General features: G+C 52.9%; 2 protein-coding genes across 2 annotated transcripts in view; both read left to right on the forward strand.

Annotated features, from left to right (window-relative positions):
* Nucleotides 1-12,988, forward strand: part of BNIP3 (BCL2 interacting protein 3) — a 139,391-nt gene that overhangs the window by 12,549 nt on the left and 113,854 nt on the right. The window lies entirely within an intron of this gene.
* Nucleotides 6,882-12,988, forward strand: part of STK32C (serine/threonine kinase 32C) — a 45,464-nt gene continuing 39,357 nt past the window's right edge. Inside the window, exon 1 of the mRNA XM_065746429.1 lies at nt 6,882-6,975. Within this exon, the coding sequence (XP_065602501.1) occupies nt 6,882-6,975 (94 nt within the window). The remainder of the gene's footprint in view (nt 6,976-12,988) is intronic.

The following is a 12,988-nucleotide window of genomic DNA, read 5'->3' on the forward strand; positions in this document are numbered from 1 at the left end:
AGCCCACAGCACAGCCTGCCTGCCCCGAGGCCACTGAGCTCTGACATCTCCTGGCACAACATGTTGGCTGGCAGTGATTTGTTTCTCAAATAATGAAATTCAGAGCTCCTGGTAATTGTACGCAGACCTGCTGAATCCAGAACAGCCATGGGGAAACAAGAACACCGTTCTGCTACCACTTTGATTTCTGCTCCCCTGCCAGAGACAATTCATAGAAAAGAGACAGATTCATAGAAAAGTCTGATACATGAAGGTGAACGCTGCATATCATTCCAAACAGCCAAGAAACACACACGAAACGAAGACTAGCAGCTGGGATGGAGTTACCCTGCATCAGCCTACAAATGCATCCCAGTTTATATTACAAACGTTTTGTTTGGTGCTTATGATACAAGCATCACAAAACTGCTGTTCTACCTACTGAAAAAAAGAGAAGACAAAAGAAGCACTGAGCCGGTGCCGCGGGATGGCAGCTAGCGTGGTGCTGAAGCTGTCAGCAATAGCTCCCACTCTGTTTCCTGCTATAGGTGCTCGGGATGGCAAGCATAGGGACAAGAGAGCAATAGCAAAGGGTAGGAGGAAGAGTGGGCTGGGAATAGCTCCTGAAACATGACTTTGTAAGGAAGAAACGCTGTCCTGTCAAAACATGAGTTTTGTAAGAACACAGCAGGCTTTGACACACTATGACACAGGCACAAGTCCCCCGTCTCCCTTCCAGCTTTCTGGGCGCCCTCCTGAGGCCCCATGGCATGGGGGCGCTGCCTGGGAGCTCTGACCGAACAGCTGCACAGGAGGGAATGCAAAGCCTCAGTAACTCAGATGAGCACAGCCCACCGTCCTTCAGTGAGGTTCACATCTCTGTGCCACCTCATCTCACACTTGTGACATACACGAGGAATGAACTCTGCAGCACAGCAGGCACGGCTGGGGCCACTCCTGCAGTCAGGGCATCGCTGCACTGCTCACTAAGGAGCATACACACAGCTCTGCAGAGCCTGCCTGCAGCCAGGCTGGGACTGCCTCGCCATCTGTCACCACCACGCTGCTGCCCAACGGAGCCAGGCCTGAAAAGCCTGCAGTGCTCTTTTGCAATCACTTGAGCAAAACCTCGAATGCAGCAGGCAGGCTGGCATCCTTTCCTTAGTACCCATCATCCACGCAGCCAGTGGGAATGGAAGAGCGGGTTGTATGCTGCATAACACGTGAATACCACGCACCTCAACACCAGTGAGGGAAATCCATAACAATCACAAGTGTGACAGGAGCAGAGAACCCCAATCTTGGATCTGCCCAGAACACAGTAGCACACCAAACAAGTTTCACTGCAGAAGACAGCAGCAATCAGCGAACAGCACAGCTGTGCCCTCCAGCACACGGGCTGTGACCAGCTTCAGCACACAGCTCTGAACACCCAGAGGGGCTGTCCTAGCAGCTGCTGCCAATAACAAAGCCTTGTTAGGATTACAAAAAAGGGAAAAGAGCTGGGGAACTTCCTTGGGCCTTCAAGTATCACTGCGTCACTGAAGAGTCAGATGGGTCCCTGATGTGTGTCTGCCCTGACCAGCCATCCCTCTCCCAAGCAACTACAGCACGCAGCACAGACACACAACAGTGGGTCCTGTGTGCTGCTGCTCTGCTCAGGACAGAATGTAATTCTGTAGAATCAGGTCATGTTGTGCCACTCAGGAACATATCTGGGAACATTTTGGGGTTACCAGAAGAGATGCCATCTCAGAGACAGGTAAGATACTGCACACAGAGGGTACTGGAAAGTCTAAGCTAATATAATGGAGTCCAAAGAAGCAGCCAGCACTACCTATCTGAAGTGACTGCAAAAACGCATGCACGAGCAAGCAGCACTCAAACTGCCCAGCAGCACACACCAAACACGAGCAGAGCACGGGGCAGCAGCTCTGCCTGCATCAGTTCAGGTGGTTTGGTTGGTGAGAGCCCACCCTGGGGAAGCAGCTCTGGGGGGGACCCTCCCACTGCTAGAGCAAAGAGTCTTAAAACTCAGACAGCTTCAAATAGGGCTGGGGAAAAAACATTAAACATTTGAGACTGAAACACTGCAGACGTGAGATTAAACCTCTCCCCTCTCAAAGGCAATAATTACATGCTCTCTCACAAAAGTAATTTCCTCTGCACCCCCATAGCATATGTTTGTGATAAATTGAGAATGTTCTCTAGATAAGCACCAACGAGAACTCTAACTGAAGAAGTGAGCATCAGTGGTATTTTCAAAACAGAAGAGAGCACTTACAAATTCTGCTGGCAGCTCTCTTGTAGGATTCCTTCCTAAAAGCAGAGTTTCCAATTGCCTTTGTGATAAAACAGAAATCAGTAACAGCAAAGTTGACATAATTAAATAGAAGCAAGAATAGTTTTCCTTCCTACATTATTTTCTGTGGCTTTTGTTTCACATCAGAGAAGGGAAGAAGCCCAAAGGCAGAAACATGCTTTTCCTTTGCAAACAGCAGTGCTCAATAATGATGTACCCCAAAGCTTCCTGTGTGACAACCTGAAGTTCATATTTACACTCATGAATTATGATACCTTCCTTCACTACTGAGCATTTGAGCTTTCTCTGCAAAGCTTATCACTGTAAATTCTGCTACTGACTACTCTAATTAGAAAGCCACCACTTTCAGCTGTTTATGATTTTGCTGAGCTGCCCCGTTTGGGTTGTGGAGCACGTCCCCCAGGCTAAACTTGAGCTAAAATTGTTCTGCCATTTTTCATAATGAGATTAGAGAGAACTTTACCATTTGTACTTTGGGGAAAAAAAAAAACAAACGTCTTTTTCTTTTTATTTTCCTTTTGGAAGCTCTGGTGTTACTATTGGAGGCAGTCTCCAAGCTTGCCATGGATCAGGCACTCACCTCACAGTAATCCTGATGCTTATGTTGCATAAGAGATACTTGGGGTATGTCTGCCCTGCACAGCCCACCCGAGTCAGTGACCACGGGTCTGTGCTTCCAGCAGTGCTCCAGGGCCAGCTGAAAAAAATCCGATTTCTATTAAACTATTGGTATAAGCAGTGTTCCTACCTGCAGCAACCGACCCCAGGGGGAAGAACCTTCCTCCCACTGCACCAGAGATCCAAGCAAACAAGATACGGCCGCTGCCCAAACAAATCCTCAGAGTCACGGATGTGACATTTCCCCCCCAGCTCCCAATGCCAACAGGAAAAACAAACATCACACCCAGAGACAGAGGAACTGTTCTCTGGTATGCAAAGGTTGGATATGAAAAGCATAAACTCACTTTTCTGATAGAAGCAGACCCACACAGTTACATGGGAGCAAGGAGCACCCAGCTCTAAGTCAGACACATTTCAGGACTTCTTTTTAAAGCCAGGATTGAGGACTGTAGCTGAAAACCTGCTGTTTTCCCACCCATCCCACGGAGGAACAAGCCTCCAACTTCCCTGTACTACATTTAAGCCAAGGTTATTAAAAATAAAGGTATACGACCTTCTCAGGGTCCCATGGTTCAGATCCTACTGCCCTGAGCAGTCCATGCTGAAATGAAAGCTCTCCACGCAGCACCAGCACAGTATCACAGCATCACATTAAGCAGATGATGCTATCTAATAAGACTTTAGATAAATAGGGGCAAAAAGAAACAACAGTAACAAAGAACAGTAAATCCATTTCCTAACTGGTTTATCTTTAGAGAGCTGGAGTTACAAAGTAGAGTGGCAGAGCAATAGCTGGCAGGCATGTCCCACAGCACAGACCACGGCCAGGACAGGCGGTGCATTCCTGGGCTCTGAGATATTTGAGTACTGAATGAACGGTGCCAGCTCAAACAACTCATTCACAGGAGGATTCACTGTGGATTTCATGCAGTACAGCATCACCTTCCAAGGTGAAATATAACAAATAAGTGACAGCCAAGCTCCAGAGAGAAGCATTCAGCCCTGCCCAGTTCAGATCAGTAGGCTTCCCTATTACTTATGCTTTACTCTGAGTTCAGAGTAAAACTTCTCCCCTTCATTTTTCTAAAGGAGCACTGCATGACATTTGAAAAGCCCTTGCTTCCTGTAACTTCCTCCAGCACATAAAAGAAACATTACATTCTAATGGCAAATCTTACAGCACATGCTCTTAGTGAAGCACCTGTGGACCTAAAGAGGTGGAAAGGAGCAGACACGAATGCTAAGAACAGCAGTAGTGCAGGCACTACCGCCAGTGCAGGCTTTCCAGAGGAACACAGCATCACAGCACGTCTGCCCGTGCCCCTGTGCCCAAGCTAGCAGTGTCTCACAGCATTTCCCTCCCCAGTTTTACTCTAATTGGTAGCATTTTGCTCTACAAATTGTGCTCATCTCACTGAGAACAGATAACCCTAGATAACCCTACAGCCTTTCAGGCAGTTCTTTCTGTCCACACTGATTTTATTCCAAATACACTCACTGATGCTGGGAGAGCTGATTCTGATCTGCTGTCATGAAAGAAAATCACCATTCCGTACAGCCAGTAAAAAGGCAGAAAGTGAACTGACAGCTACTGCTGCCCATACAGAATAACCTATAGAGGTGATCTGTAGGATCTGCACTGCTTACCTGAAGTGCGAGATCATAGGAAACAAAAACTCAAACGCCGTGGTTAGTTTGCTCATGCTAAGTGCTCAGGAACAAGGGCAGTCAGTCACACTGAAGGACATGCACACACACCCAGGAGCAAATCCTCCAGTCAGAAGTCTAATACTGGGATAACCATAAAGACTTGTTTGGCCCTAATTAGAACAGGTGATGTCTCCCAGCTAAACGAACACCTGTTGGCTCTTCTTGTTCAGTGTCAGTGAGCTTTAGGTAAGACACAACACAGCTGATATTGACAGCAGGAAAAACTGATGGGTTTGGTTCATCAAACACAGTTCCATTAGAGACGATCTCATGGATGGGGATATGAAAGAAAACCTCAATCTCTTAAAATCAGTGAGAAAAAAAAAAAAGAATATGAGAAAGTAAGTACAGACAGGAGAAGACAAACTTCCCTGGGGCAGTGCTCTGCTTGCTGCAGATCTCTCCTTGTCTTTCTGCAAGTCCTCCTTACACCCAGGACAAACACAGCCACATAATCCTCATCATCCTAAAGCTGCAACAGGACAGCTACGAGGCATCTCGACCACGAGTGGAGATGATGGCTTTGGTTGTGCAAATACAAGTGCAGAAGGAAAAGTGACACCTGGCTGGAAAACAGAACACAGCTGTGTATGGCACCTGTGTGCATCTCCTACAGACTGCAATGAGAAGAGGAACAGAAGAGTGAAAACTGACCCCAAAGATCTGTAACGCATTAAAAAAAAACCCCAAAGTGATCCCTAAACAAAAAAAAAATACCATTTGAATAAGTGTGCATCTTTTCATCCAAGAGCTGTTCTCATGAGCTCTCCCATTAGTACTCCCTAAGAACTACTCCTTGCCTTGGGAAAACCATTTGTAAGTTACACCCTTCAGTTGTGAGCCTCATACAACTTGCAGATTTTTGAGTAACGACACTCAGAGCGCAGCCCCCATCCGGAGCACAGCAACGGCCACATCCACTTCACAACACACTGCGAAAGAAAACAGCACAAGTTTTACATTAGAAAATTTTACATTAGTGAAGCAGTGCCACAGACAAACTGAATGCTCCCAAGGGACAATACACAAAGCTTACAGCTATACCTACACTGTGATTTAAATGCACAACTTGGGAGACTGCACGCTAGGTGGGGAAAGGTAAGGCTTCAGCACTGCGCACTTGGAGCTCCTGTGCTGCACCCAGTAATGCTATAACATGAAGGAGAGCACAGCAATAACAGCAAGGGAACACAGTCCAAGGCCACAGCAAAAGAGAACAAGATTTTTTCTGAACACAACAGCCATAAGCACAAAAACAAAAGAAGAAAATTTGATTACCTTTGGAAAACACAACGTACACAGGGATCTGCACACAGGGATCTGCAGCAAAACGCGCTTGCCCCCACTGCCCACTCTTAAATGAGGGCTGGGAAGGGCCGGCTCCCGGCTCCACCCCTTCCATCACTCAGGTGCACGGCACACACCTGAGCTGCCCTGGGCTGCCCTGCCTTCCCACCAGGTGCCCCAGCACTGCCCCAGCACTGCCGTTACACGCCCACACCGCCCTGGAGCTGCACGCGTGTCCCATTGCAGTGATGAACGGAAACAACCAGTTCAGCCCCAGCCGTGACCCCCAGGCCTGGTTAGCTTTGGCATATGTAGGCTTAAGGTAGGAGAATAACAGAACCATTAATGCTGGAAAAGCCCCCGAGACCCCCAGCCCGCCCGCCCCGTCCCACCGCCCACGTCCCTCCGTGCCACAGCCCCGCGGGTCTGAGCACCCCCGGGGACGGCCTCCCCGCAGCCGTGCCACGCCTGCCCGCACTCCGGAGAGGACATTGTGCCGACCCCCAACCCCACGCCCCCAGCGCAACGTGGGGCCGGGCCGCGCCGCGCCGTGCCGTGCCGTGCCGTGCCGCGCCGTGCCGTGCCGTGCCGCGCCGTGCCGTGCCGTGCCGCGCCGTGCCGTGCCGTGACCCACCGCGAGCCGTCACGGCGCTCCCCCTCGGGGTTGGGGGGGGGGGGCGGTTCCGCTCCTGAGGGCGCCGCCGCTCTTCCGCCGCCGCCGGGGGCGCTGTGTCGCTCCCCGCCCCGCCCGCCCCGCCCCGCCCCGCCCCGCCCGGCCGCGCTCCGTGTCCGCCGCGCCGCGCTGCGGCAGCCGCCGCGGGCAAGAGGAGCGGGGCTGCCATGTGGGCGGGCGGCCGTGGGGCGCGGGGCGGCTGAGCGCGGCTCGGGGCCGCTCGTCCCGCTCGCGGGAGCCGCCGGCCGGCGGGGAGCGGCGCGCGGGGCATGCCATCCGCTCGGCCCGATGTTCCACTGGGGGAAGTGGAAGAAGAGGATGGGAGCGAGCGCGTCCTCGTCCTCCTCCTCCAGGAGACCCGTGTTCGACGAGCGGGAGGACGGTGAGCGCCCGCCCGCACCTGTTGCGCCCCGCGGGGGCCGCGGGAGGGAAAGTTGGAGCGGAGCGTGGGACGGAACGGCCGCGGGAGGAGCACCGCCGCGCCCCGGCCGCCCTGGCGGGCATCCCTAACGGGGAGCGGGAGCTCGGCGCGGGGCCGCCCCGCACTCGCAGCCCCGTGGCGTCGCTCGGTGCGGTGCTGCGTGCGGACGCCGTTGCTCGCGGGTGCGGGGCGGTGGCAGCGGGCGACTTGGGGGCTTCGCTCCGCGGTTTGGAGAGCGCTGTGCTTTGCGCTGGGCCCGCACGCGGCCGGGACGGAGGAACGGAGCTCTGCGGGTGAACGACCGCTGGCAAAACCCGAGGGCACTGATACCGGTGCTTCTGAGCGGCGCTTTGTGCCCCGGCGGTGTCCGGTGGCACTGCCTCTCGGTGCTGCCTGCTCTCCTTCGTGGCTCCGCGCTGCTGTTCGGCCGCGCACCGTGGTTGCTATGGAGATCCCTTAAGACATCCCAATAACTTCCTGACATAACGAAGGCAGTTAATACTTTGGCTCTGTGTGATGTTGTGCGGGATGACGCCTCATGCTGGCAATTTCAAGTGCAGTATTAGTTAAAAACATAAGAAATGAATAGGTTAGGGTATGATATTTAACCTGCGGTTTCCTGGTGATGCACATCCTTGCCCTAAGCCGGTGACTGATTGCTTTTAGTTGTGGAAGGGTTAATGTAAAGAGGAGCTGAACGTTTATTCTGATGAGTGATGTCACAAATTCCAGAGATCGCCCTCGGCAAAATCTACCGGCACGTGCAGGTTAGGGCGCAGGAACGCTTGGTGCTGCAGGCAGGGCTGGGAGCTGCGTGCCACGGGCTGGGAGCTGCGTGCCACGGGCTGGGAGCTGCGTGCCACGGGCTGGGAGCTGCGTGCCACGGGCTGGGAGCTGCGTGCCACGGGCTGGGAGCTGCGTGCCACGGGCTGGGAGCTGCCTGCCCTGCTCTGTCCCCACCGCTGCTCCGTGCTGTGTGACTGCAGCCTGCGGTCACAGCCCGGTGCGCTCCGATTAATTGCGGCTCTGAGCGCTGCAGGTCCGTGACTCCCAGGAAAACTCCGTCTGTTGGAGTCTGTCATTTGCTTGTCCTGCCTGCTCTCTCCAGCTTTGTCGGCACCGTGTCCTGTTCTCTGTGGGATATCTGGTTGTTTTTCGTGCCAGTGCTGGGTGCAGCAGTGGGGCAGCCCTGCTCAGCCTTCTTGCCTGGGCACCGCGGTGTGCAGCACCTGCACCGAGCAGGGTGGCATGGGATAGCAGTGTCCCACTCCTCGCTGCCCTCGGGCTGAATGTGGTGCCCTGCGCTGCCCGATGGAGCTGCTTCTGTTAGCACTGCTGGGGCTGATCCCAGCCCCCTGGGAGCAGCTCCCTCCTCCTGTGACATCACGTTCCTGGTGCCGTGCAGGACTGCAGCGAGTGTTTTGCTGTTTCACGTTTGCCGATAAAATCTCTGGAATATTTCTGAGGGTTTCAGAGCTGGAGTGCAAGTGGTTGGAGAGCTGACTGTGGTGGGGCAGCAGCGTGCTCGGTGTTTGCTTCCTTCCACCTGGGCTCTGTCATCTCTGCGAGTTTCAGTACATGGCAGCTGATGGGAACGTGTCCGTGTGGGTGCGTGCTGCCCAGGGATGTGGGGTTGTGGTGCCAGAAGTGCTGGGTGAGGCAGGCAGTGCTCTGCTGCTGAGCAGAGGAGATTGCGAGTAAAAGGGAAAAAAAGATAAAGGGAAAAAAAGAGTAAAACAAGAAACCCAACCCGTAGTGCTGAGTGCTCCCAGGGCTGCGATGTGCTGCAGCTGTAGGAGGTCTGCACACGTACAGTGTGAGTGTAGGTCATCATCTCCGTGATCTGTTTCACGTTAGGATGAGTGGATCCTCTTCTGTAATGGTTCTGTGGGCTGCCGTCCTGGCTTCACCGTGCCTGCTCCGATCCTTGCTCTGGGTGCTGCTGGGCTCAGCTCTGGCAGGCCAGAGGTGTGTGGCACAGGGATGGGGGATGTGACCACGGCTGTTCTGGTTTCCCCTCTCGAGGAATGGAGCTGTTTGCTCCAGTAGCTGTGGGAGCAGGCACTGATGGGGCAGTGGGGGATGTTAGGGGTGCTGCCGCCCTTCTCCTCCCCACGGGTGTGGGGAGCAGGTGGGCATCTGCTGAGCTTGTGCCCGTGGGCTCGTGGCCCCACGGGAGGCAGAAGGGCTCACGGCTGCTGCCAGCGGTGCTCCATCCCCATGGAAACGGGCAGCAAGATGCAGAAGCCAGGTACCGTGCAGAAAATAATATTGCTTTTATTTCCCAGTGGTGTGCTGCTCGGGCTGTGGGGCTGCACGTGGCCCCGGGCGTGGACCCTGGCACTTTGTGGCGGCAAGCGGAATCAAGGTCCTGGCAGGGCGTGGTGCTGGGCTGGGCAGGTCCTGCTTCTGGGATGCTCTCCTCTTGCAGCCTGAGCTGCTTCAGTGGTGTGAGCTGTGTTGTGTCACATTGCCAAACTGTGCTTTCATTTCTCCTCCTGCTTCCTGTTCTCTGACCTGATGGCAGCGTGTCCACCTGAAAAGCAGTTATCAGATTGCAAGGCAAACTTGTCTGCGGCCTGACTCTTAGGTGCCTGTGGGCTGGGAGCGCAGATGCCTTTGCTGCCTGTTATTTAGAAACAAAAGGAATAAAGGCTCTCTGTATCAAAGCGGTAACTAAGTAAGTAACTGGGGGGAGGAGGAGGGAGTGAGAATTGCAAGGAGGTGTCAGAAAAGCTGTGTTTAGTATCGTCATTTGTTTCTTTGTGTTCTTTTTTTATAGAGGACCTTTCTTCTTGCAGATTCATGCTTTTTTTGGTGCATAGTTTACCCAGAGAACAGTTGTTGTTGCGTGCTGGATGCTGCCTGACCTGCCTGGAACAGGAGGCACTTTGCTCAGTGTGGCAATGCGTGACTTCTTGGCAGTTGTGCTCCAGCTGCTGTTGCTCAGCAGAGGGCCTGGAGCACAGCCCCAGTGCTGCCCACGTGGAGCTGCCCTGCCTGCCCCCGCAGCATCTCGCAGCAGCCGCTGCCTGCAGTGGGTGTGGGGGTCATGGGTGCCCTTGGCCGACTGAATCATAGGATGGCTTGTGTTGGATGGGCCTTGAGGCCCGTGTAGCTCCAGCCCCTGCCATGGGTGGGACGGCACCCTCTAGGGCAATCAGCAGCTCATGCTTCCTGGGCGATCCGTGGCCTGGGGCACCCACAGCTCTGGGCAGCAGTGCAGGGCTTTGCCTCCCGCACAGTGAAGAATTTCTCCTGACTGTCTAATTTGAACTTACTGCTTTTCTTAGTTTAAAGCTGTTACCCTTGCCCAGCCGTGACACTCCCTGATAGAGTACCTCCCTGCTCCTTTAGGTACTGGAAGCTTGTACTTGGCTGTGATGCTCAGAGCCCCATCCAGCCTGGCCCTGAGCACCTCTTCTGGAGGAGAGGAGGAAAGGTTATGCAGGGCCTTGAGGGCAACAGAGTTTATGGGGAGTTTTGAGAAAGAGGTGGTCAGTTGAAAACCAACCCTATGGGCAGCTGAGACTGCTTTCCCCAAGTCAGATGAGGAGAAGTTAACAAATCTGACTGCAGTCTGTGGGATGCTGGCTTTATTGGAATGGAAAAGGACAGATCAGAGAAAAGAAATCAAAAATACAGGTAGCGTGTCAGATCAAATTAATGCTTCATCTGTTCTCTAAAGGTCACAGTCACTACAATCTGTTTAAAGCAGTCTGTTTGTGAACTGAGAATAGCACCTAGGAGCATGCTTTTAGGGACTTACGCACCTTATTTATCACATTAGAATACAGAAATACAGAACTGTTAATGCTCGAAGAGCCCCCTGAGACCCTCAGCCCACCCCACCATGCCCAGTGCCCACGTCCCTCCGTCCCACATCCCTCGGGTCCAAACCCCCCGGGGAGGGGGCTCCCCACACGTGGCAGCCTGCTCCTGTTACTGGTGCGATGACCCCAGTCTGCTGGTGCTTCTCCTGGTGCCTGCAGCTGAGTTTTCCAGGGGCTTCAAGAGCAATTAAATGGAGCTGATGAGGAGCTGTCGTGCGTGGTTCCAGGTAGTGCTGAGCCCCAAGGCCAGCAGTTTTCAAGCAGGGGAAAACACAGGGCAGGTGCTTGGTACGTGGAGGTGCAGGCAGCGTCAGTCCATGCTTGTGGCTGGCACAGCTGTTGTAACTTAAAGGATATAGCCTTGGAAATGAAAGGAGTTAATTTGTTTGTGATTTGATGCTTTTATCATGTGGAACTTTTGAATTGATGAGCTCTGAGTAGCTGCATTCAGCTGGTTTGGTTCTCACGTGCTGGTGATCACATGCATCCAGAGGGTGAGCGCCTTCCGTGCTGTGCACTGGGCCCGTGTGTGCTGGGTACAAAGCAGGATTCCTTTTCACTATCTGTTTCTTGTGGGAATGGTCTTACCACCTTGCCCCAGGACCCTGGTAGCAGGGCACATGTTAATGTGGATAACTGCGTGCTGTGTGACGTGGCTGCAGGTCGTAGGGAGGTCACTGATAGGTAGTGCTGACAGAAGTGCGAATCCCGTGTGCTTCTGTGCCCGTGTGTGGATATGTGCACAGCAGTGAGCTGCGAGGGAGGAATGCTGATAGCCAACCTGTGCTTTGGTGCTGAGCTCTAACAGGAGAAGATAAATGTCAGCATCCTCTTCTCCCGTCCCACTTTAATTCCTCAGGAATTAAATTGTTGTAGGTGACAGTTATGGAAAACTAAAGCTGCTTAGGATGTGTGGGAACAGTCGGCTCTGAGCAGTGCTGAGCAGTGAGATCTGACAGCCTGAGAACGCTGATGTGCTGATCCACCTCCCCGTGCTTCTCTGGGGCTTTTCCCACTCGTGGACTGCTCTGACTGTGTGCTGGGTCCTTGCAGGCTGCTGGTGAGCCATCCTGTGCACAGCTGTCTTTGCCCAGGAGAAAATATATCCATCTTTCTTCATTTGAGGTTCAGTCCCTGAGCAAGCCCCTTCTGTCCACCCTGAAACAAAACCCACAGCCAAGTGAAATGCTGGCTCGTGTGTCCTGTGAGAAAAGGAGGATTACGTGGTGGCCTCAGAAGGCACCGTGTGAATTTCAGGCATCCAGAGTGGGGGAAAAAGGGAACAGCAGTAACTAGGAGAACATTGAATTGATGAGAAACCATTGTGGTATGTGGGAACTTAGCACCCAAGATACTTCCTGGCACCGAACTTCAATGTTAATGGTGTAGACAGGTTATTTAATATGAGAGATGGGGGAAGTACTTAGAACCACTTCTGTGGTCCTTCAAAGGATTCTGATGTGTTTCTGATTCTAGGACCTGAGTGTACTGACAGAAGTCAGAGTGAAAGGCTCAGGCTGGAGCTCGGGCTGCTGACAGCAAGCCATTCTCTGTGGGGTAGGGCGAAACTCCTGGCGAGGTTTGGGCTGCATACATGCCAGCTGCTGAAGGGAAGGTTGGTTCTGTAACAGAGGTCTCTGGGCAGCTCATGAACACATCTTTTCCTCTCAAATGGCTTTTCACTGCTACTACTGTTCCTGTGCTATTTTAGCATAGAAAAAGCACTTTTGAAGCATTGGATAGCAAGTGTGTTGCCGAGGTGTGACACTCCCTGGCAGTGCATATTGCAAACACCCACAAGCCACTGCCATGACAACTGAGCAGAAATTGAGTCTGCCCAAGTGTATTGATGGCTGTGCAGTTGGTCTTTGTGTGCTGGGGGCTGCTGTGGGAGCGGGGTTGCCTCCTGGACTGGGCTGTCAGTGAGCACCTCTCTGCCACACTGTCAGCATCTCGTGCTATCTCGCACTGTCAGTATGGTATCATATCTCATGTGAAAGACTTCTTTTTCCTCTTTTTTGAACTGTGATATGAAGAATGCTAAACGACCTTGTAAAATGTATGTCACATGGTCCATTAGGAAGGTAACATGCTGCATGTTTTGCCAGAACCCCAGTTAATGGGAACCTACTGGAAAGTAG

The sequence above is a fragment of the Cyrtonyx montezumae genome, unplaced genomic scaffold (genome assembly GCF_038088225.1).
Source record: "Cyrtonyx montezumae isolate F1298 unplaced genomic scaffold, pur_monq_1.0 scaffold_4, whole genome shotgun sequence".
Lineage (NCBI taxonomy): Eukaryota > Metazoa > Chordata > Aves > Galliformes > Odontophoridae > Cyrtonyx > Cyrtonyx montezumae.